The sequence below is a fragment of the Chiloscyllium plagiosum genome, chromosome 25, assembly GCF_004010195.1.
Source record: "Chiloscyllium plagiosum isolate BGI_BamShark_2017 chromosome 25, ASM401019v2, whole genome shotgun sequence".
Classification (NCBI taxonomy): domain Eukaryota; kingdom Metazoa; phylum Chordata; class Chondrichthyes; order Orectolobiformes; family Hemiscylliidae; genus Chiloscyllium; species Chiloscyllium plagiosum.
The window spans coordinates 15,482,241-15,507,917 of record NC_057734.1 but is presented as its reverse complement, the minus strand read 5'-3'; the positions used below and the strand labels follow the sequence as shown (position 1 = coordinate 15,507,917).

At 39.7% G+C, this 25,677-nt stretch overlaps 1 protein-coding gene across 6 annotated transcripts in view; it reads right to left on the bottom strand.

Moving 5' to 3' along the window:
• LOC122562601 (P2X purinoceptor 2-like) overlaps positions 1-25,677 on the bottom strand; it is a 79,044-nt gene that overhangs the window by 21,257 nt on the left and 32,110 nt on the right. For 4 of the 6 annotated variants that reach the window (XM_043715577.1, XM_043715578.1, XM_043715576.1 and 1 more), the window contains exons 7-9: positions 24,129-24,270; positions 14,007-14,143; positions 11,558-11,648 (exon numbers count right to left, since the gene is read on the bottom strand). In XM_043715577.1, the coding sequence (XP_043571512.1) occupies positions 11,558-11,648; positions 14,007-14,143; positions 24,129-24,270 (370 nt within the window). The remainder of the gene's footprint in view (positions 1-11,557; positions 11,649-14,006; positions 14,144-24,128; positions 24,271-25,677) is intronic. The other 2 variants (XM_043715581.1, XM_043715580.1) reach the window with 1 other exon arrangement.

Here is a 25,677-nt window from a genome sequence, read left to right as displayed (position 1 = left end):
GCATGGAAACAGACCCTTCGGTTCAACTTGTCCATGCCTACAAGCTATCTTAGATAAACCTAGTTCCATTTGCCAACATTTGGCCCATTTTCCTCTAACCCCTCCTCATCATCTACCCATCCAAATGTCTTTTAAATATTGTAATTGTACCAACCTCCATCACTTCCTCACTCATTCCATACATACACCACCCTCTGTGTGGAAACATTACCCCTTAGGTCCCTTTTAAATCTTTCCCCTCTCACCTTAAACCCATCCACTCTAGTTTATGACTCCTCCCCATAGCTCAAACTCCCCAACCCTGGCAACACCCTTCTAAATCTTTTCTGAGCCCTTTCAAGTTTCACAACATCCTTCCTAAAGCAGGGAGACCAGAATTGTACACAGTATTTCAAAAGTGCCTAACCAATGTCCTGTACAGCCACAACAAGACTTCCCAACTACTATAATCAATGCACTGACCAATAAAGGCAAGCATACCAAATTCCTTCTTCACTATCCTATCTTCCTTCAACTCCACTTTTGAGGAACTACGAACCTGCACTCCAAGGTCTCTTTGTTCAGCAACACTCCCCAGGACCTTACCATTAAGTGTATAAGTCCTGCCCTGATTTGCCTTTCCAAAATGCAGCAGCTCACATTTGTCTAAACTAAACTCCATCTGCCACTCCTCAGCCCATTGATCCATTTGATCAATTACAGATGTCGTGGCCAAGAATTGAGTGATGTTCTGCAGGAGGACTTGTGGCAATCCCATCCCACTGGCCATTGAGGTATATGTTACTTCAGGGAGTACCTGGTGCTATGTGTGGCAACACCCGATCTTTTACAAATAAATGCATCTGAGATGTTATGCTCTCCATCCTTTCCCAGTGACAAGGAGAGTCCAACAGCCCACGCACTGGGATTCTCCACCAGCAGTGACTTTCCCCAGGTTCAGCGCGCTTTTCAATTGCACCCATATCACTTTGAGGACACCCTCTCGCCGACTTGCAATGTTTGTGAATGGAAAAGGCCTCCATTCCATTACTGTTCAAATTTTATGGTGACCATTGTCTTCAAATTTTGGAGCTATGTACTAGATTTCGTGGGAGCTGCCATTATTCTTATATATTGGAGCTTTTACAGGTGCCTGTCCTCATCCAAGATTCTCAGGCTATTCGGAATTGGCTGCTTGTTATAAGGAATACCCCTCTCCAAACCTTTAAGAGACCATCAATTTAACTCAGAAAGGAAGTACAAAACAAGTAAGATACAAATAAAGAAGGAAAGTATAGTCCAGGCAGGGTTTCTTGCATCATTGTGATATTCTGTATCCCAGACAACTGGAGCTGACAAATGGGGAATGTTTTGGATGGAGACAAAATGGAAGATTGACAACAATCATCTAAGTTTCACAGTGAGGCAGTCCATGGAAGAGCATCTAAAAGAGCAGGACAGACAAAACACCGCCGAACCAGACGGATCAGGGAGAAACTAACAGCCACCCACTTTCAGAATGAATGAGCTGAGTTCAGACTTTGCTTTATTGACGTTGTACTGCTCATCTGGCAAGCAGCCCTGAGAGGTGCAAAGGACATATGGACAGTATTGTTTATGCAGTCCCTTACCTATTGTTTGGCCGAATAAAAGTCTTTTTGTCCATACTATGGTGCGTGCGATATTTTTGTGTGATCCCATTTTAAAGTACCTACACATAATCTTCTCTACACATACTACAAATCTTCTCAAAACTCACTAATACCTATACATGATCTGGCTGACCTGACCACAAGGGACAAAGCAGCAGTGAGACAATGTGCTAACATGGCATGACGCTACTGTTAGGTAGCTCTTAAGGTAGCTCATCCACAAAGACATGACATCTGAGTGATATGCAGTACAGTCCCTCATGATAGCCACCAGATTAACAAAAGTCCTCATGAAGTTCTGACCCTTCCACCACTGGTGCACTTCAATGTTTCAAGTGCATGTAGATTATGAAGTTGCCTTGATTTGCTTTTCTCTTATATGAGAAACTAGAACTAGGGTCACTGTTTGAAAACAGAAATAAGGCAAAATTTACTTTCAGAGAGTAACGAAAAAACATTCAAGAACTCTGCTTCTGTAACTTTAAGGCAAAGATAGATTCTTGCAAAGTGTGGGGGTAACAATTATTAGGTTAGATGGGAACGTGAATTTGAGGTTACAGTCAAATTAGCCATGATCTTACTGAATGGACAAAGCAGGCTTGAGGGGCTGAATGGTCTAGTCCCAATTTGTGTGTTTGTATTCATAAAATGAGTGTAAATGTGGAATAATCTGTTCAGGTCAAGGCCCGGATTATTTATTAGTCATTGCCTTTGGTCTCAGTGCCCTCCAGGCTGTAAGCTGTGGTCTAAGAATTGGCAGCTTATCTGAAATGAATAATTCTTGGTGATTGCAGCCTCTTTCATACTTGGGATGTCTGAAGAGGCTGCACATTTTTCCTGGGTGTGACTTAACTAAGTGCTGTGGCAAACATTATACCAAAGCAGACATTGTAACAATGTAAATAAAAATATTTTCTAACAATGATAGGTTATTTACATGGATGTACCACCCATCCATCCTCAGTGCGTTTCCTTTTCCTTTTCGCTCCCGTTCTGGTGGAGTACAGGCCCACCCTCAGTAGCTGGGATGCAAAACTTGGTTAGCTGTCCTGAGGTGCCTTTGGGACCTGCTCGCTAAGAGTCTGCTCAGACACAAATACTGATTCCCCCTCTTTGGTTTGTATTGTTGCAGACTCTGTGATCATAGGGAAGTAGATGGAGGATAAGGGCAGCACCGAAGATCCCTGAGACAGAAGCTTCTGTATGTAGAACATAAGAACTAGGAGCAGAAGTAGGCCATCCAGCCCCTTGAGCCTGCTCCACTTTTCAATAAGATCATGGCTGATCTTTTCATGGCCTCAGCTCCACTTTCCCACCCACTCTGGCATCTCTCTAAAAGGGAGGAGCAACTGGAATCATGTCAAGCTCATGGGTCCCCTGTCACCTTGACGCTGAGCACACATTGCTGGTGTATGGGAGTGAAGCTCTGTGCGTATATCCAGCAGCACTTGGCTCGCTATAAGTTGCAATCCGCACAGCAGCATAAACCTTGCTGGGCCCCTCCACTGTTCACTGCAGTTTACAGACTGTGCCTGATGTTCCTCTGCCTGTCTCTGCAGGTTGACCAAATCCCTTACAGACGGAAAACAGAAGCATGTCTTCTGCCTGGGGCTGAGCAAGTGCCAGGTCTCCAGCAGTTCTCGGATTGCCAGAGACCTTGGCTATTTCTTCCTCAACACTTGCCTAGTGCCTTGCTCACTAGAATGTGTCCTCAAATTCAACCTATAAAGTGTACCCACTGAGGTGAAAGTCTCTGAGTTGCTGAAGGGTGCAGGTGTAAACCTTGCCTCCACATCCTCAGAGAGTTCAGTGACCTCCTCCTCAGAGCAGGAGGTGGAGCCGAGGGTCTCTGGCGCTGGCCTATTTGCAGAACGTAGCTGATCACTGCTAGTACTTGGATGAGGGAATTGGTTGTTGAAGACAAATAAAGATTTGTGCAGAAGAAGAATAGTTTAGTGCTTGTAGTAATGGGAGAGCAATACAACATAAATGAGCCGACAGAGTTGGCTGTGCATTAGTGTCTCCCTGGCACAACATGAGCAGTCTTGCACTCCTCCATCCAAATGCACCACTTTCTCCTCACAATGAGCAAGGACCCTGACCTAGTGATGACACCACCATTACAAAACAAGAGTGTGAAGAAGAATCACCAGACTTGAAACATTAACTCTGCTTTCTCTCCAGAGATGCTGCTGGACTGGCTGACTTTCTCTGGCAATTTCAGTTTTTGTTTGTTTTAGTTCTTTGGAACCTGCAGTTCTTGTTTTATTATAGCTATCAAATGGTCTTTTATAGATTAATTGGGTAATTTGCATTTATAAAATGGTGTTATTCAGAAGTAGTCGGCTAGAAACGGCCATAAAAGATGTTTATAATTTTGTAATAAATCAATTTTTCAGCTCTATTAATTAAACTGCATCAGGTCACCTCTTTTAAATATAAGGAACACTTACAAAGAAAAATATTTGAAACATTGCCCAATTATACTCGTTCATAGTAAATCATCTCCAGGACAGCAGCAGAGTAGGAATCATGAGCCAGAACTCATCCATTCCATCCATTTCTTTTCTGTTTTTCTGTCCCTTCTTGTGTGTTTGTTTTTCCTTTGTCTTTTTATCTCCCATCCTTGGGCAACATCAGCGATATCCAGAATGAAAGCCAGCATGGACTCCCGGCCTCAGCGTGGGACTCAAACCCCCGGCCTCAAGGTGAAGCCCGGTATGATCTGGTTGGAAGAACTGTTATTCTGAACTCTTATTTCTCTATTTTTCGAACTTGATGCTGGACTTTTTATTTCTGTATTTTTCTAATTTGTTTTTCACTAAGAATTTGTACCTAGGTACTTTGATACCTAAATGACACCATAAGTATTGACTTGTAAACTTTTCTCCATATTCATGTGAGTACATATGACAGTAAAGCTAAGTCTGATTCTAATTCTAAACTTTACATTTAGCAATATGCCAATGTGTTTGAGTAGAAACTTAAAAATAATCACTTTGCAAAACTAGTCCAGTTTTGGACATTGCTATCCACATTATAAATTGTGCCTATAGGGAAGTAGTATTGCATTCTACAAATCGGAACTTCAGCCAATTCCATGTTGTCTTTGAGTCTGTTTTCACACAGATTGTGAGCATGTTAGGGCATGTTAGATTTTAGTAGCTGGGTGATATCTGTACCTGACTGATAGCTATATTTCACAAGCACCTTCTCCGCCAATGCTTTCACAGATGCCAAAAGGTGCAAAGACCAGCTATCCTCATGTAGCTGATAATGCAGGTTAATGACATTGCCATTTTGAGACATCCTTGACAGAGAAACTCCAGCCTGCAATTGGGGGAAGCAGTGCCAGATTCGGAGTTCAATGCTGCAGAGGCTTCAACATTTCAAAATTCAATGTTGGGGAATTGATGAAGTCATTGCAACCTCACTGTAGTACCCAGTAATATATTTTTTCAGATGTTCACTCTGCAAATTTGTCTCTGTTTCTTTGTTAAGGTAATCTCATTCTCCCATAGAGGAGTGGAATATTAGGTTGCAACAAAACCTTTTTTTGATTTAACTCATGTTGGGTGTAACAAGATGAGGTAATTGGCTACACAGCAAAGCTGTATAAAACTGGTATGATTGGCTGTTAAACTTTTTCTGTAGGTGTATCAAATAAAGTATTAGCAGCCAGTTATCAACTGTGTTGATAATCTTTCTCAGAATGGTACTAGATGCAAATCCAGTTGTGAAATGGAATGAAGATAGGTTAGCTATGCTTGCTTACAAAGTGCTTTATTCTGCTGATAGTTGGACAATTCTATCAGGAATGAACAATGTGCTATGATGCTGGATTAATATCCTGGATCTTTTGTTCAATTGAAGCCAAGGCAAATTTCACATGCTGAATTCAGGAGTGTCAGTATCGAAACACATAAACCATGTTAAAGAAGAAGTATGCCAGGTGGATGATCTCTTCTTAATCCACATTTACATTCCAATTGAATTTTTGAAAAAGAAAGAAAGATCTACAAATAATGTTGAACATTTAAAGATATTTTCTAAATATTCCTGCAGGTGTTGGTGCCTAATCAAATTTAAATTATTTCATTAGAGAATATTTATCACATCAAAAATCTTCAGAAGGCATTTACCAAAGTATCCATGTAAAACTTCAGGGAAGTGGTGGGTGAACATGAAAGTCATTACCAATGAGGAACTCAAAGTTTCTCTTGAATGCAATGAAGCTAGGAGGTGTTCACAAAACATCAGCTTCAGCTTTCCACAAAAGCTGCGGAGTTTTATCAATAACAAAATTCCAACAATGACTCCAACTGTCAGCATTTTCTGTCCATGCATAAGCCTAACAATGTCCCTGAAATTGCTGAAACTATGTCATGTTCAAAATAAAACTATTGACAAATTCACGTAGGAAAACTTCTATTTGCTCAAGAGGATGCACATGTGAAAGGGATATTAACTGATGCTGCCAGCTAGAGGAGCCAAGGAAATGACACCTGCCCTAAAGTTTAGATTTAACCAGCTTAATGCAAGTAACCCATTGGTTGGGCAGAACTAAATATGCAGTTTCAATATAAAATACATGGCAGAATGGAGTTAACTAGAGCAGAAATATAGAGATAGCAAGTTTCATTATCTTTTAATTTCTGAATGCACATAATTGAGTAAATCAGAGATAACTCAAAAAGCTAACTCAAAAACAGGAAGATAGAGTAGAAGCAGAAGACCTTGTTGCAAATGGCTAACCACAATGGAAACTGAGACAAAGACTAAATTAGGCAACAGAAACTGTTCATCTGCAGGTAATGTTTGTTAATAGAGTCATAGAGATATACAGCATGAAAACAGACCCTATGGTCCAACTCGTCCATGCAAACCAGATATCCCATATAAATCTGGTCCCACCTGCCAGGACTTGGTCCATATCCCTCTAAACCCTTCCTATTCATATACCAATCCAGATGCCTTTTAAATGCTGTAATTGTGCCAGCCTCTGACCCTTCCACTGACAGCTCATTCCATACACGCACTACCCTCTGCATGAAAACGTTACCCCTTAAGATCCTTTTAAATCTTTCCCCTCTCACCATAAACCTATGACCTCTAGCTTTGTAGTCTCCCACCCTGGGTAAAAAACCTTGCCTATTTACCCTATCCAAGCCCCTCATGATTTTATAAACCTAAGGTCACCCCTCAGCCTCCGATGCTCCAGGAAATACAGCCGCATCCTAGTCAACTTCTCCCCAGAGCTTAAACCCTCCAACCCCAGCAACATCCTTGTAAATCTTTTCTGAACCGTTTCAAGTTTCACAACATCCTTCCGACAGGACAGAGAACAGAATTGCATGCAATATTCAATAAGTGACCTAACCAATATCCTGTATAGCTGCAGCATGACCTCCCAACTCCTACACTCAATGCACTGACCAATATCGGCAAGCATATCAAACACCTTCTTCACTATGTTATCTGTGTCATTACACCTAATAGACACTTCAAAGGTTGGCTGTGATGAATTGACTGTGAAATCCTTCAGGCGATCATGAGGTCATGAATTGCACTATGTTAATGCAGGTCCTTCTTAATCTATGTAATAAGGAACACAGAGCAGATTCAAATTGGAGTCTTCCAAAACATTTGAAGAAAAGTTGAAGGAATGGTGTGGAAAACTGATTATTTGTAAAAACCTTTGTGTCCTTTACTCATGATTTATATTGGGAATGCTTGACTCATTAAGAAGAATGTCTTGAGATAATAAATGAAATGTAATCAAATATATTACTATATTACTACTTCTTGATAAACCAATCTCTTATTTGAGTTAAAAGAAAAAGGATTAGCCAATATCTACCAACACAGATGGTAATGTTCTCACTGTCTCTCTCACCCAATGGCATTGGATCTCATTTTTCTCTTGCATCAAATGAGATAAATCTCACTGGTCAATGCCAATCTACCTTTCCAACTTCCATGATCAACACAATACTAAAGTACATCTGATCCTTAGTTTTGGAGTGCTGAGTTTGATAAAGAATTTGAATTACCTACTTCCAAAGAAACACAGTTTACTTTCTCCAAATCCCAAAGAGAACAGTCACATGTTTGACAGTAAGATAATTTACAGACATATTTTTCAGTCCTCACTAAGTACACAACAACTAGGAGCTAGCAGCAAGATGGACAACATAACTCACCAAAAGGAAAAGTCTAAGTACATCACATAATCCCTTAACACTTACATGGGTGTATGCTATTTACCAGTGAATGTGGTTCCACCAGTTAGACATGTAGACCTTAAGCAGCTTTCCTTTTTACAGCACAATCATGATATGCCCTCAATAATGTTCACATGTTCAGCCTCCAGGTAATGATTTTACCAATGGTCACGTCAAAGTTACAGTTACTTGTTGGGTATATAATAGATAGTAAAAGACTGAAGGGAGTCAGAACAGAATAAATCTCAGATCACAATTTGCAAACCAGGACATTAAGATTGATGAGTTTGCAAAAGCAACATTGGCCAATAAACAATGAATTGAAATAAGGGTGAAGATTTTCAATGAATTGTTGAGACAGAAGGCAGCTGAAGTCAACTAAAATAAGGGTGAGAAGTAATAAGGACATCCACTAATCAACACAATACTAAAGTACACCTGTTCCTTAGTATTGGAGTGCTGGGTTTGATAAAGATTTTGAGCTATCTGCTTCTAAAAAACACACAACTTACTTTCTCCCAACCCTAAAGAGAACATTTACAGGTTTGACAGTATGATAATCAATAGATATGTATTTCAGTCCTTACTAAATAGACAAAAAATGAGGAGTCCTGAAGAAGAGTTAAACCCGAAATGTTGACTTGTCCACCTCCTGAGGCTGCCTGGCTTGCTGTGTTCTTCCAGCCTCCTGCTTGTCTACCTTAGATTCCAGCATTAGCAGTTTTTTTTGTCTCTAAACTAGGAGCTAGCAGCAGGACAACACAACTCACCAGAAGAAAACATTTACACCATATTTCGGATTTATGTAACATGGAGCTCAGGAAGCCAACAATGAGAGCACTTCAGGTGACAATGACATGGATGAGGTTTTAGGAATGCGGTAGGGATGTTAGTAGGTGACATGATGTAATTGAAAATAGAACAAAGGACAAAGAACAATACAGCACAGGAACATGCTTTTTGGCCCTCCAAGCCTGTGCCACCATATTTAGCCCTTCCATATTAAAACAGTCTTCAATTACAGGATCCATATCCCTCTATTCCCTTCCTATTCATGTATTCATCCAGATGTTTCGTGAATGCTGCTATTGTGTCTGCTTCCACCACCTCCATGGGCAACACATTCCAGACACTCACCATTTTTGTGTGAAAAACTTGCCTCACACATCGCTTTTAAACAATCCTCCTCACTATGCGCAATTTCACCAATCTTTGTATCATCCGCAAACTTACTAATTAGACCAGCTATGTTTTCCTCCAAATCATTTCTGTAGATCATGAACAGCAGAGGTCCCACAGCATTGATCCCTGTGCAACATCACTAGTCACAACCCTCCATTCCAAAAAGCATCCTTCCACTGCTACCCTCCGTCTCCTATGACTAAGCCAGTTCTGTATCCATCTTGCTCGCTCACCCCTGATACCATGTGACTTTACCTATTGCACCAATCTGGCATAAGGAACCTTGTCAAAGGCTTTACTGAAGTCCATGTAGACAACAAAATGTTGCACATTCATCAATAAGAACAATATTTCTAACTTTCTGGAGGTGATAAAGAACACTACTTATACATACCATCTAATTTAGCTACAGTGAGCAGGTGAACCACATTGCAGCTTGTGTCAGAGGTTGAACAGGTTATCTGGAGCCAAGTGGGGATTTAAGAAAGCCAAATATTGATCTAGATTGGCTAACCAATCAGCAACAATATTCTAGAATAGATCTGCTTAGCTCAAGTAATGAACTTTTGAAAGAAGGCTGATTTTATTCCAATGTTCCAACACCAAATGTGCCATTTTTGACCCCAAAGAACATCATTGAAAGAATAATCACTAATTCATTATTCTCTCCACAGATAAGGCTGAGAGGAGTTATAATAAAAAATCTTCAAAACAGAGGAGTTTTTCCAGAGTGAATAAACAGTGATTATTTCATCCGTTCGGAGAGTCAGTGACAAGAAATCGTCAATTTAGGAAGATGACAGGAGAGAAAGGTTGGGAGAAATTGTGTTAAGTAGACTGTTCCTGAAACACAGAATATTCTGCCACACATCATGGTTGAGGCACAAATCTAAGCACATTTTTAAAAGAAAAATTGAATCATATTTGAAGTAGAGGAAGATATAGAAAGATATATATATAAAAAAAGAGATTGAGAGATGAGTTTTGAATTGTTTTAGTGAAGAATTGGCACAAATATATTAGGTCTCCTCAGATGTAAACCTTCAAGATGCTAATTGCTGTATGTGCAGAATTTTCTCACCCACTCCATGATCCAAGTCTTGAGGTTTCTTGATAAAATATGTGCTCTCATGAGATTAACTTTGCTATATTTATTGGTCAGAGTCTTCCTCTCTACAATTATTTTACCTTCTTCACTACAAACTATCCCAAAGATTGAACCTAGATTTTGCACATGGACTGAGGAAATTTTTTCTACTGCGTGACTTGGAGTTCTGAAACATGAAAAGCAAATTTTGTATTCATGTTGCATTTTTCATGATCACCAACTCTCAAAATGCTTTTTGAGTGTAGTCGTTGTGATAACATATACAAGAAGGTTCTGTTGAATTTACGTGAGAGAAGCCTCAGCTGGATGGCTGTATCCAATTCTGGTGCCAGAATTTAGGAAGAATCTGAAGGCATATGAGATGGTGCAGAAGAGATTTATGAGAATAGTTCCAGAGATGAGGACCTCCAGTTATGAAGTTGGATTGGAGAAATTGAGACTGCTTCTCTTGGAGAAGGTAGAGCTGAGAGGAGATCGCATTAAAATCAAGAGGAGTCTGGACAAATTAGATAGGGAGATACTGTTCCCACTCAAGAAAGGATTAAGAACATGAAGGTGTAGATTCAAAGCAATTGGCAAAAAGCAGAAGAGAGATGAAAAAAGTTTTTCCACACAGCGAGTGGTTAGTGTCTGGAATGCACGGCCTGAGAGTGTGATGGAGGCAGGTCCAATCAAGGCATTCAGAGTGAGAATGTGATTTGGAAAGGAACAATGTGCATACTCACAGGAAGGTAGTAACAGAGTGGCACTGAGTGAAATGCTCATTTGGCAAGCTGGTACTGACACAATGAGTTAAATGGGCTCTTTCTATCTTGCAATCATTCTGTAATTTGCACACAATTTGCAAACTCTCAGAAACACGGATGTAACAATGACCAGATAATCTGTTTTTTGTGATGTTGAATGAGGAATGACTATTGCCCATCTGCTTTTCTTCAATGCATATATATCTTCAAATTATGGCATGGGATCTCTTATATCTCCCTGAAAATGCAGATGGGTTTAGCATTCCATCTAAAAGACAGTATCCTTGACAATGTCACCCTTAATAAAGGGCAGGAATACCAACCCATATTTTTGTTCTCAATTCCTGAAAAGATGCTTGAACCTATAATCTTCTGACTCTGAGGCAAATGTGCTGCCAGCTGCACTACAGTTCATCCTGATGGCAGAGTTTGCGATAGGGTCAGCCAGCCCAGTGGGATAAAGGATGGGCTCATGTCAGGCTAACAATAGTGGAAATTTTAAAAAGAGTGACGAAAACTTTTGAAACTCTAACCTACAGCCAAAATGTATAGGCAAGTAGAACACACTTTAATAATAATCAGAATAAGCTCCTTTCAACAGAATGTTAACACTTACTAGTTAGACATGTTAGTGGGAAATAATTCAAAGTAAGAAATTGGTTTTACCTCACCGTGAACAATAATGTCAATTCTTATCCCAAACACTTTTATTAAAGTTCTGTATTCAGTGCCGTTCTCCATGTAGTACTTTGCATGCCTGTAATTCAGACACATAAGTTAAATTGAAAATTGAGATTATACTTTTTTTAAATGGTGCTAAGTCTTTGCTTGAATGTTACACCCACATGTTTTCAGCTGAACCTAACAAAGCTCAGTGAGAGTGAGATACTACGTAATTGATGAAGATGTAGTATTACACATATTGAGAGATGAATATCCCTTCAGAGGTTAGAAAAAAAAACCTGAAGAGACGTCATTTGTTGAGGCTCACTTGGAGTGCTCTCAACAATGTATATGGATTGATGGTAACTGCTTGAAGAACCATTCACACACTGTGAAAGAACTTGTAAAATATTCTCACTAGTAATCTTCAAAAGCGAACTTGATGTATACTCAAGAAGAAAAAAAAATTGCAGGGCCAAAGGGAAGGTTTGGTTAAAGGGAGATTTAGAAATTCAAGAGCAAGGTTAAGACATCAGAACATTGGAGCAATGTGGGTAAAGCCAAGCAGAGAAGACAGGAAGGGACAGAGGGTTTAACAAAGTTGTATGTAATTAAATAGGTTAATTGCGATGAAAAGTAATAAAATGAAGTTGAAGGTTATTTATCTGAAAGCATGAAACAGCTGCAATAAGAAAAATGAGCAAAGAAAAAGCAAGAACAAAGAAAATTCCAGCACAGGAACAGGCCCTTCGGCCCTCCAAACCTGCCCTGATCCAGATCCTCTATCTAAACCTGTCGCCTATTTTCTAAGGATCCCTCTGCTCGCTGCCCATTCATCTGTCTGTTTAGATACCTCTTAATTTACGCTATCGTCCCTGCCTCAACCATCCCTGCTGGCAACGCATTCCAGGCACCCATCACCCTCTGCGTAAAGAACTTTCCACGCTGTAGTTCGCTATAGAATTGGATCTTTCAAAATACATCACCTCGCATTTTCCTGGATTGAACTGGAGGCACAGATAGACTCTATTACTCAGAAAGTATTAACAATACTTTTAGAAAAGAATACTATAGTTTGAACAATTCGACATGGTTTTACGAAAAGGAAAAGCTTTGACAAATGTATTAGCTTCTTTGAGGGTGCTACTAGAAGAACCAGTAGCTGTTTTTTATCTAAAAGGCATTTCATAAGTTGCCACACAAAAAGGTCAGTAGGCAAGATAAGGGACTTGAGCGCAATACATGAACATGAGTTGAGAATTAGTTCATGGACAGAAAGCAGAGAGTGGGCATAAACTGGGTTTTTTCAACTACAGTGAATAGTGGAGTGCCATGAGATCAGTACGGATTCCTCAGCTATTTACAATTTATATTAATGGCTTGGATGACAAGATGGAGGCAAACATGTCCACGTTTGCCAATGATATAAAACTAATACAAGCTGAGAGGAGAACACAGTGGCTCTAAAGAGATATAGATAGGTTAAGTGAATGAGCAACAAGATGGTAATGCCACCTTTCAACCAGAAATTCCAAAATGTCATCTGTTTGGCAAAATGGAAATTTTCACTTCATGGGACCCAAGATTTTCAAATGTGTCCATTCATTTCCTACTTTTTGTTTAGCTTCCATTTTACAAATCTTTACATTTGACAGATCATCCTTTTCCACAATCTCCAACAAATACATCTTCCCCTAACCTACTGTCTCAAGATTCCAAAAAATTTGTTCCCTCCCTGGCAGACTGGCCACTGTTGTATTATCTTCAACATCTGTTCCCCTTCCCCAGGATCTTCCCACACAACCAGGAGACCAAGAGATGCCTTGTCCCCTTGAATCATCGAAACAGTGTGGAAGGAGGTCATTTGGCCTAGCAAGTTCACACCAACTCTCCAAAGAGCACCCCAATCAGACCAAGCTTCACCACCCCCACACTTACCATGGCTAATCCATCTAGTCTACTCATTACTGAATACCACAGATAATTTCAGCACGGTCAATCCACCTAACCTGCACAGCTTTGCACTGTTGGAAGAAACCAGAGCACCCAGAGGAAACCCATGCAAACTCCACACAGAGAGTTGCCTGAGGCAGGAATTGGACCTGGCTCCCTGGTATTGTGAAGCAACAGTGCTAATCATTCAGACAACACACCACACCCTGTTGTTCCTGAAACATCTTCCAGTCTTAACAAAAAAATACAGAATACCAACCTGAAAAATTAACCCTACCATGCGCTCTCTTTATAATCTAGTGGCTTTTTTGAATTAATTTAGTATCAATTAGCCACTGCTTCTCAATTGACTTTGTTTTTTCTTTCAGTTTATTGTAACCTTAGTGATGCCCTCCAATATACATGTTAAGCTTCTTAATCTTAAAGATAAATAATAATTCTTAATGTAGCAAAACAAGAGTATATCAACAGATAAGAACACACATCCAGAAGCACTGACCTGAAATTATATCCTAAGGAAGAGGTAGTACCTTGGGAAATAGAATCAAGTCTTCTAAAGGAATATTGAGGGTTACATTCTGAAGCTGCCTTATCCAAGTCACAGATCCAGTTTATAATTATTCCCAGGATTCCTCCCTGTATTATAAGGAAACAAACAAAGGATTACAATCAATGTACTACTGGACACAAAATACAGCCCCCTCATTTTATTCTGATGACCAAATACTCCATGTGACCCATGTGTTTTGTGCTGTTTGAACCCAGAGGGCATGAGTGGAACTTAACTGGAGAATAGGATGTTGGGAATTTAAAAATTCAGGAACACTCTGGACTTTTGCTTGATAATTTCTGGTGACTGGTGATATCTATATAGAATTTTCCTTAGAAGGTCATAATGAATATATTAACACCATGAATCAAATAGATTACATTTTGCCCATTTAGGAACTGACGTGAATGACCTTTTGTCATCCCACTCTTTCTTATATTTGTAAGATGGGGGAAGTATTGAAGGATAAATGAATGTTCAAATTCAACAATATTTTAAAGAAGATGCAACTCTATCCATTCAATAAACTGATGATTAAAGTAGCACAAGGCCCCTGTGTTAATCTGATAATGAGGGACCTAGTGAGAATTAATAGCTGATTAGGAATACACTGATCAGAGTCGAGTGTGTGGTGCTGGAAAAGCACAGCAGGTCAGGCAGCATCACGTCAGGCCAGGCAGTAAGATACCTATTTGCTGCTTTACTATAGTAACAAAAACAGGAAGGCAGATTGTTATCTAAATGACAGTAATTTGGGAAAGAGACGATGCAATGAGACCTGGGTGTCCCTGTACATCAGTCACTGTAAATAAACAGGCAGGTGCAGCAGGTGATGAAGAAAGCAAACAATATGTTGGCCATCATAGTGAGAAGATTCAAATACAGGAGCTGGGACATTTTGCTGCAATTATACAAGTTCTTGATGAAAACACACCTGAAGTATTGTGTGCAGTTTTGGTCTCTTTATCTGAGGAAGGATGATCTGGCATGGAAAGACTGCAGTGAAGGTTTATGAGACTAATTCCTGAATTGGCAGGACTGATGCAGGAAGATAGGCCGAACTGATCCAGTCTATCTTCACTGGAGTTTAGAAGAGTGAGGATGGATGTCATAGAATATAAACGTCTAACAGGACAAATACAGGCAGGAGGTTCCCAATGATCAGGGAGTCCAAAATCAGGGGTCACAGTTTAAGAATACAGGGTTGGCAATCTAGGAGTGAGATGCGGAGAAATGTATTAACCTAGAGTGTGGTGAGCCTTTGCCACAGAAAGTGGATGAAACAAAAACAAGAAAAAGAGATAAATTTCGCTCTTAGGGCTAAAGGGATCAAAGATATAGGGAATAAAAAGGAACATGATTTGGAATTGGATGATCAGCCATGATCATACTAAATGGTAGAGCAGGTTTGAAGGGCTGAATGGCCTAATTCTACTCCTTGTTTCCAAGCTTCTATGAGCATTGTTTCTAAACCAGAAAGAGATGACACTCATATGAAGACACAGGACCAAATGCTGGTATGGGTTCTCAATTTACTGCTTGGTAAAATCAATTCCATTAAGCTGACACTGTTTCTAATGTTGAACAGTATCACCTTCATTTTCTTTGAAGTTCTCTTAAAATTCTTCGTGAGCCTAAATGGAGCTGAAACATTGTGAGCAGAGCCCCACCCAAAATGCTCTGTATTGACCTAACACTGATTTCGGAGGTTAACATTATATGCATAAGGAAGGTGTGACTCCAGCACGATAAGCATCTGACACTGGAAGGTTACTAATTGGAGGCGAGAGTGCTGGTTCACAAAAAGGATGAGGCTCCGCTATTGTTTAATCCTGTAAAACGGGTGAAGAGAAAGGTTGACACAGAGGGAATTGGAGACGCAGAAATAGGAGGACTAGCTTGAGTTAAAGATAAACTACAAATTTCTCCTGTTCTCTCTTCTATCCTAACCTCTCATTCAACTTTTACCAAAAATCACTCAACTTACAATTATCTAGCATCTTTAACATCGCAAATTGTCTGGGTCAACCTCAAACTGCTGTGAAGGAGAGAGAAGTGAAGGAATGAGGTTTGTAATGGAACTGAAGACAATGTCATTTGTGATTTGAAGAGCCAGTTTGTTACTATGACAGTGTGAATACCTGATTGGAGGGTTTTTTAAAAATATAAATTTCTGAGAAAGGTAGTCACAGGTTTGGGAGGTGAAAAGGTATTCAAGGACTTGACAGGAAATTGAGTTTGGAAATGGCATAATTTTGCAAGGCAGAAGAGGTTAAATGGTATTGCTTTAAGGGAAGAGTTGGAGAGAACAGATTCCAAGGAGAGGGGGACACCATTGAGGAGAGATACCTATTGACCAATATCTGTTAAAAATGATTAGAAAGGGAAACTGAACAGAGGTTTAGTGGGAATACGATTTAAAGAGCAGAATATAGACTTCTAGGTTCAGATGAAGTGAGAGGGACTGGAGAGAAGCTATAGAAATCCCTAAGTGGAGATTTGGAGGAAGTCTAGCCTGATTAGCCAGAGGCCCGGTGGCTCAGAGGTTAGCACTGGTGCCTCACAGCGCCAGGGACCCAGGTTCAATTCCAGCCTCGGGTGATTGTCTGTGTAGAGTTTGCACATTCTCCCCATGTCTGCATGGGTTTCCTCTAGGTGCTCTGGTTTCCTCTCACAATCCAAAGATGTGCAGATTAGGTGAATTGGTCATACTAAATTGCCCATAGTGTTCGGTGCATTAGTCGGCGGGAAATGGGTCTGGGTGGATTACTCTTCGGAGGGTTGGTGTGGACTGTGGGCCAACTGGCCTGTTTCCACACTGTAGGGATTCTATGGCAAGAGAGGTGGATGAAACAAAGGATAGCTGTTCAGGTAGTTTCATTCTTCTTGACAAAGTTGTCCATGAGCTCACAACACTTGAGTTGGGAGTGAGGATGGAGGAGACAATGAGAGGGTTTACTTTGATGGTTATGACAAAAGTAATTCTGAGGTTTTCCTTATATTCCAAGATCAGTAGATGGAAACAGAGTTAATGTTTCGAGTCCAGTATGAATTCTTCTTCAGTTCAGAAATCTTTCTTTCCCATACCCCCACTCTCCTTCGTCTCTTCCCCACATTCACTCCCAATTCTCCTCTCTCTCAACCAATTTTGACACTGGCTGCCAAAGGAGGGCTTTGCAAGATCTGCTGGGTAGTGTTTGCCAGTGTCATATCCAATGTGTTAGAGGCATACAGCATGGAAACAGATGCTTTGGTCCAACTAGTCCATGCCAAATATGATTCCAAAATAAACTAGTGCCACCTGCCTGCTCCTACCTCAGATCCCTCCAAACCTTCCCTATTCATATACTTATCCAAATGTCTTTTAAACATTGTAATTATGCCTGCATCCATCACTTCCTTAGGAAGTTTATTCCAGTGTGAACCATCCTCTGTGTAAACAATTTGCCCCTTGTCTTTTTAAAATCTTCCTCTCCTTTCACCTTAAAAATGTGCCTCTTAGTCTTGAAATCCATCATCCTCAGGAAAAGACATCTACCATTAACCCTATCTACACCGCTCATGACTTTATAAACTTCTTTAAGGTCATCTCTCAACCTCCTACGCACCAGTGAAAAAAGTTATAGTTACCTTCAAATGCCAGCTCATTCTCAATTTTTGCAAACAACTCTTTATTCTAAATTTGCTGATAAGGTTGCTTTGAAATATGCAGTCTTGTTCTACAGCACGTACAACAAACACCACCGCCTACAGATTCGCCTCCAGGTCCCAAACCATTTAGGATTGGAGCTTTACCCCCAAGTCTTCATCGTTACTGGATTAAAATGGTCACTGAAATGGTCACTGAACTCCCCATCCTAAAGGAACAGTGGGTATACCTATACCACATAGACTGCAGTGATTCAAGAAGGCAGGTCACCATTTTTTCAAGGTACTTACAGGGTTTATTTTAGCATAATCACAAATTAACTAATAGTCTAAATTACCACACCCCATCAAGTGTATTGTTCCCTTTACTCAATGAATGCTGAATCTTAATTTCTCAAATTTATTTTGCAAATTTGTGGGCAAATAACTACACTGTATGACTCAACTGCTTTGATCAGCTGACACTCCTTTCCCACTTTTGTAGTTCCCTGCTGCGCTTGGAATTGGTCTGGTTCTACTCGTTTTTCAGCTTCAGCTATAGTCTTGTTCCTTGCCAGTGATTCACTCTCCTGGGCTTCTCTGCCACTTCTGCATCTAATGGTGGCATCCAGCTTCTCATTCATCTTTCTGCACCATAGCTGATTAAGCGCCTATCCTTGATGTCTATTCCCACAGCCGTTAAATAACGTTTGGATCCTAGTGCCAGACCTGCCTTTGAATCTGGACAATAAAACTGTATTCACCTCCTATGTCAACTTTATTACCCTTACTTTGGACCCTCTCATATTGTCTCCTCGCTATTCTCTTTACAACATTGCGATGCCTAAATAATTAAGCTTTCATTGTGTCCATTCAGTTGCATGTTTCCACTGCCATTCTGCACCCAAACTTATTACTTCAATTTTTCTTTTCTTTTCTAATCATTTTTACTTCCTTGCTTTCTCTTTATCTTTCCTTAAGTGTCTCCTTCTTGTCATCACACCTTCTTTCAATTCTCCGATCTTAGATGCTCCAAATGTACTCCTGATCATCACAATTTTCTTACTATCCCAAGTGTAAATTCCTTAGATAGTCTTATAGTTTCTCCTCATGCCTTTCATGGTTTTCTCTAAAGAGCCCAGCAAGGCATTTGTCTCTACTTTCTCATGTGCAGCAACTACTCCTTTCCAAATCCTTCATTGATCTCACTATCCAGCAGGCTGACTGACAGCTGATCTTGCTACTCTCCTGTTCAACTCGTCCTATGAAGTGTTGATCCTCCCAATAAATCAGCCATCGCCAGGCTGTTCTATATCTCCTTCAACAATGTTCATTCACTTGTGAATAAGATTTTTGCCATCCATGAATACACTCTGATTGACTGAAATCATGGCCTTTGCCTGGGATCTGACTGAGAATTGATGATAATGTCAGCCTCAATATACATCTGCTTGCACCACTTACCTTGTCCCATTGTGTCAACAACAGATAAAGCAATCTCTTAGCATTTATCTTTATTGCTTACCGTTTGCATCACCCTTGTCCTCCTAATCCTACTTCCTGCTCCTGAAAAGACTCTCAAACCACTCACAAAATTCCTTTCAAAATCTCAACCATTTAACTTTTTGTCCTTCATTCTCCACAACATTTCTGCAGTTAGCTCAGCCTTGTTCTCACCTGTACCTTCGATGTCCTAGTTCTCAAAGAAAACCAGTCATTCTTTCTTCCCTTGACTAATTCCCCTGGTCTGGCCCTTATCTTCACTTCTTTAAATCCTAACAGACTGATTTACCATTCAACACCAGGTCAGACTGGAACACGTAAAAGTGCTATCCGGCCCAGTGAATCAGAACAAAATATTTTGGGTGCTGGAAATCTGAAACAAGCAGGAGAAACTCAACAGCTCTAGCAGCATCTGTGATAAGTTAATGTTTTGTCACAATCTTTAGCCAGAAATGCTGAGCGAATGATGTATCTTGACTTCCAACTGTAGACTGCAACATCACATAAAGTAGTCCTCAGCCAATTTAATTCACTCCATGTAATATCACGGAAGGACTGAAAGCACTAGATACTGCAAAGTCTAAGGGCCCTGACAACATTCTGCAATACTACTGAGGGCTTGTGCTCCAGAAATTGTCACTCCCCTAACCAAGTATTTCCAGTACAGTTACAACACTAGCATCTACCCAATGATATGGAAAATTGTCCAGGTATGTCCTGTATACAAAAGGCAGAACAAATACAACCTGAACAACTTCCATCCCATCAATCTACTCTTGTCTGTCAGTAAAGTGATAGAAGGTATGATCAACAGTGTTATCAAGCAGCACCTACTCAGCAATAACCTGCTCAGTGATGCCCAGTTTGGGTTCCACCAGGACCACTGAGCTCCTGCCCTCATCACAGCCTTGGTTCAAACATGGACAAAAGAGCTGCATTCCAGGGGTGAGGTGCGAGTGACAGCCCTTGATATCAAGGCTGCATTCGACTGAGTGTGGCATCAAGGAGCCCTAGCAAAACTGGAGTCAGGGGAAATTGAGGGTAAACTCTCACAGGTTGGAGTCATAGCCCCTTCCTGCCACATAGGAAGATGGTCATGGTTGTTCAAAATCAGTCATCTCAGCTCCAGGACATCGCTGCAGGAATACCTCAGGTTAGTGTCCTATGCCCAACTATCTTCAGCTGCTTCATTAATGACCTTCCCTCCATCATAAAGTCAAAAGTGGGGTTGTTCACCAATGAGTGCACAATATTCAGCACCATTTACGAATTCTCACATACTGAAGCCGTCCATGGACAAATGCAGCAAGAACTGGACAATATCCAAGTTTGGGAAGTCTGGTTGCAAATTACATTTTCAAGACACAGGTGCAAGGCATTGGCTATCTCCATCTAATATTGTCCCTTGGCACTCAGTAGTATTGTAACATCATTGAATCCCCTACTATAAAATCCCTGGGCATTACCATTAAGTATAAACCCAACTGGTCTAGCCATATAAATACTGTGACTATAAGATCAGGTCAGAAGCTAGGAATTCGGTGTTGAGTAATTCACTTCCTGACTCCCCAAAGCCAGTCCCCAAAGGAGTGTGATGGAATACCTCCCACTTGCCCGGATGGGTGTAGCTCCAACAACTCTGGAGGAGCTTGACATAATCCAGGACAAAGCAGCCTGTTTGATTGGCTCTGCATCCACAAACATCCACTACTCCCACCACAACGCTCAGTAGTAGCAGTGTGTACTGTCAACAGGATGCACTGCAGAAATTCTTCATTAGACAACACCTTTAAAACACACAAGCCCATTAATCTAGAAAGACAAAGGCAGCAGATGTAAGAGAACACCATCACCTTCAAGTTCCCCTCCAAGCCGCTCACCATCCTGAGTTGGAAATTTATTGCCGTTTTTTCACTGTTGTTGAATTAAAATTCTGAAATTGTCTCCTTTATGGCACTGTGGGCCTACCTACAGCACAGGAACCTCACTGGTTCAAGAAGTTAGCTCACCACCACCTTCTCAAGGCCAACTAGGGATATGCAATCAGCCCAGCCTGTGAAGCACACATCCCATGACCAAATTAATAATAAAATATACCAATGTCCACAGATTCAGGATCTAGTTAAGAAGAAACTAACTGGCTCAGAAATCCCTGATATTGCCAAAAAAAACTTGTTTCCAAGGATCAGCCATCATGATGGACATTCATGACAATAAATGTCCTCCAGTTTATATTTCATGCAGCTACCTGAGTTAGCAGCAAAGAGTTCCCCTGCAAACAAAAAACAGGAGATTAAGAGCCCGTCAGATAAAGTAACAGACCAACTATTGCATTTAGAAGGAATAACAGGAAGGACTGTGTACATTATTGATCTCTTTTTTAGGGAAAAATGTAAACAGTTCAGAAAAATTCAAAAAACTGAAAAGGGTAGGGGGTTTTTATGAGGTAAGGTTGGACAGGCTGGACTTATATCGATTGGAGTTTAGAAGAGTTAGAGGTGACTTAATTGAAACATATAAGATCCTTAGGAGTTTCTAGATAGAGTGCATGTGGAAAGGTGGTTCGTTTTGTCGGAGAATCTGGATCAAAATACTGAGTTGCACCTTTAAGGCAGAGATAAGACTTTATTTCCCCTTCAGAGGTTAATAGTCTGTGGAATTCTCTTCCTTAAAAGTGGTGGAGGCAGAGTCTTTGCATATTTTTAAGGCAGACAAATATTTTGATAAACATAGGACTGAAAGGTTATTCAGAGAGATGGGAAAGTGAAGTGATCAGTCATGATTTTATTGAATGGCAGAGCTTCAATCATATTACAGGATTATTGTCTGTGTAGCAGTATCTCCATTGCGAAAACCAATAATTCTGCTTTGGAAGAGCAAGGTTTGAAATACACTGTACTGCTCTTGAATTATCGTTGTTTTATCATCTAACATCATTATCAAATCTGCAGTATCAATTTGTTCACCACACTACATTGCTGTTTGAACAAGTTTAGTTAAAAATTTCTTAACAAGCTGAAGTGGATTGCACAACTCATTCATTTTCTACTCATCTCCATCTTTTCACACCCTTTGCTGGTTTCTGTTTTCTGAATTTTCTTCAATGATGATAGGACCGTTTTGCATTGCAGATTTCATAGTGAGTTATAAGTTCTTCAATCCCTCTTCAGATCTCTGGATCTGGCCAGCACATTGCTGACAGAGTCCTTCCTATATACCTTGCAGTGCTTAAGTGTCCCCATTTCCAAGATACCATACAACGCTGCATTATTTTCTTCGACTAAACATTAAATTATGTTAAATAATAATGCTGTACCTCTGCATTGCTTACAAAGAATCTTCCCACCCTTTATAGTCACAATGCTGCTTCCTCTGCCTTCCACAGGTAAAATGGAACTTACTGATCTTCTCTATGAAGGAGATTTCCCTCATTCGTATTAGCAAAATGGTCAATTTCCCACCATTCACACAATACACATCCTCTCTACAATTTTCCAAGCAATGTTTTGTGATTACTGCCCTTAATATATCTTCCGAACAAAAATGATTGATCGCCCATTCTTATCATAGCCATAAAAGGTTTATTTCTCCTTCTATTTGAATAGTTTTCCTTTATCTTTTAAAAAAACACTTTTGTTATATTAACTCTGCTTCACAGCATTGCTGATACTGCCACTCAGTAGAACTTAAGCTTGTGAATTTAGATTTTGCAATGTACTCCTGCCTCTTTGTATGTGCTCACTATGACAATGATCCTTATTGTGAAAGGTTATAAATCACACAGGTTATAGTCCAGCAGGTTTAATTGAAGCTAGTGTGACTATAACCTGGTGTTGTGTGATTTTTAACTTTGTGCACCCCAGTCCAACATCAGCATGTCACACTCTGTGAAGTGTGACTAGCTTTTTAAACTCTTATTAGTTCACATTAGTTCACACTACCAGCTAATGGCTGGGATAGAATTCTGCCACCAATCCTCATTTCTCCATTCGATCTAAGTGCCTATTTGGTTAACAGTGGTAGAAAATAAACCACTAATGAATCTTAACAAGGGGAGACACTTTTCTTAACAACAGTTAGTTTATAACTAGGTACAGTAATGTTGACTAGTTTGGCCTCATAATTGAGAATACATTTGTTACCATCTGGATCTTGAGCTGGACTCCTCTCTACCACACCTAATGCTGTATGACATTATTAGATTGGATAGAAATTAACATAGTCTCCAATATTAATCCTTTCAGAGCCCTTACCTTATACAACAGTGCTCCCATGTACTTCTAAGTGCAAGGTCACAGGTTTGGAAAGTGCTGTTTCAGAGAATTCAGAGTCTCTGATTTATGAACATCCAACCTGTGAATATGCATACTTATGAACATGATCTGATATAGGGTGTAATTTTGAAAGATCTGACATACAAATGTTTCTTGTACTTACAAACAGCTATTTTATATTGTACTGCATTGTGTTCTGACAGACTCGAGATCAGAACCCATTTACAACCTACAGGACACTGCCTGCATTACTCCATTGTTTGTCTAGATTGTGGAAGAGCTCTCCTAATTTTGGCACAGGTTCCCAGATGTCAATGAGGAAGACTCTGCAAGGTTGACTGGCAACATGTGCATTTGTCATTTCTTGTGCCTAAGTTGATGCTGCATTCACATTCCTGTTGCAGTTTGATACAACCAAGTGACTCACTTGGCCATTTCAGAAGCTATTTAAGACACCACCATATTGTTGCAGATTGTCAGCCAGACTGGGTAGGGATAAAACATTCCCTTTCCTAATGGACATCAGTCAACCAGACTGGTCTTACTATAACCTTGGTAATTTCATGATCATCATTACAGAAGAGTTTTTCATTCTGCCCAAAGTATGTGAGTTCACAGAGAAAAGCATTACATTGGTTTATACTACAATGAACATAAATTGCTGTACCGTTTGGCTGAGTTCATCAAACGTTGCTCCTGCTTTTTCAATAATGAAGCTCAATGGAAAAATGGGACAATAAAGGTCAGTCCCTTCATCAAAACTACAGTTTCTCAAATAAGTTGGGTCTCTGCTTTTCTGAATGTTTCCTCTGGGAATAAAACGTCAAAAATAATAAAGAATAAATAACAATCAGATCTTCAGTAATGCTTGAAGTAACAATATCCCAATAGCAATTTAAAGGATTTAAGTCTGCTCAATAAATTCTCAATATTAGGCCTGCCTAAGTTTATATTCATGAAAAATACAACCAATACATTTTTGTCTTCATTTAACACATTTTAATTTATTCACTTCTTTATTTTAATAACCATCATTCCTGGTCTTTAAAAATTGAACTTTATAAATTATTGAAAAGAATTACGTTGTGAATTCTTAATTCACAATCTGATTCTAACTGCAGTTTGTATAATGGTGTTCCTTCTTTAATGTCTTGGGACATGCAGTCTACAGGATATGCAAATCATTGAAAGACACTGTCTCATTTGCTCTTACAGGAGCTTTAATTATGAAAATCACGATCGTTTCTTCCAATACGTGAAGCGTTAGTAACCACAGGGAGAAGCAACCACATTATAAAACTGGGAACAAGGTGAGATCACCTCCTGAACCCTTTAAAAAGCTGACAACTTCTTTTTAAATTTTGGCCCTCATTTTAAATGGTACCTTAAAAGGGTAGTCTATCCCTAAGATCTATTTTTGGAAACTACCTTCGTCACTGTTGTATCTCAAAAGTTTTACTTTGAACTCTATTTTTCCCTATATCAAAGCTCCCCTTCCTCTCAGATCCTTAAATGAGATATCATTGCAACTGCATGTTTCTCTTACCAGAACTCTATTTACATTTTCTCCAGGCTCACAGTGCTAAAAACAGCCCTGATCAATGTGCATATATTTACACAGGATGAAAGAGAGGGACAAAGGCAGAGATATGATAGACTGTAAGGAAATTTTAGATTTGAAATAATTTTTTTTAATCTCTTGTCATGGTGGAGGACAAGGTCTAAATATCAGTGGAACAAGAAAAATAAATCAAACTGAAAAATATGATAATGTAACTTATAAATAGTAATGAAAAATGCCAGGACTGGAGATAGACAAATCTCATGGAGACGGTTTTCAGAGTATTAAAAGCAATAGCTGAGGAAATTGCAGAAGTGTCTGTCATCATTTCTCAGTGAAATTTTAAATGCTCCTCTGTTATGTAAGAAGAAAATCTTGTATAGATCTGTCATCGTAACTTTGAAAGCATAGATTACTGAAAGCTAAAGTGCTGGAATGAAAAGCAACTTTTATGAAGCTAATGGAATGTGAGCATTTACATCAAGTAATTATGTGGGAAAGTAACATTTCAAGTTTACAAAGCCTTGGTCAAAAACATTAGGCATAATGTGTTTGGACAGCAAACCTCAACGATGGAACATAGAGGGATAATAAGAGGTTTTGAAGTATTATATTTTGATGATGGACTACATTAGCTTGACTGGTACTCCCTTGA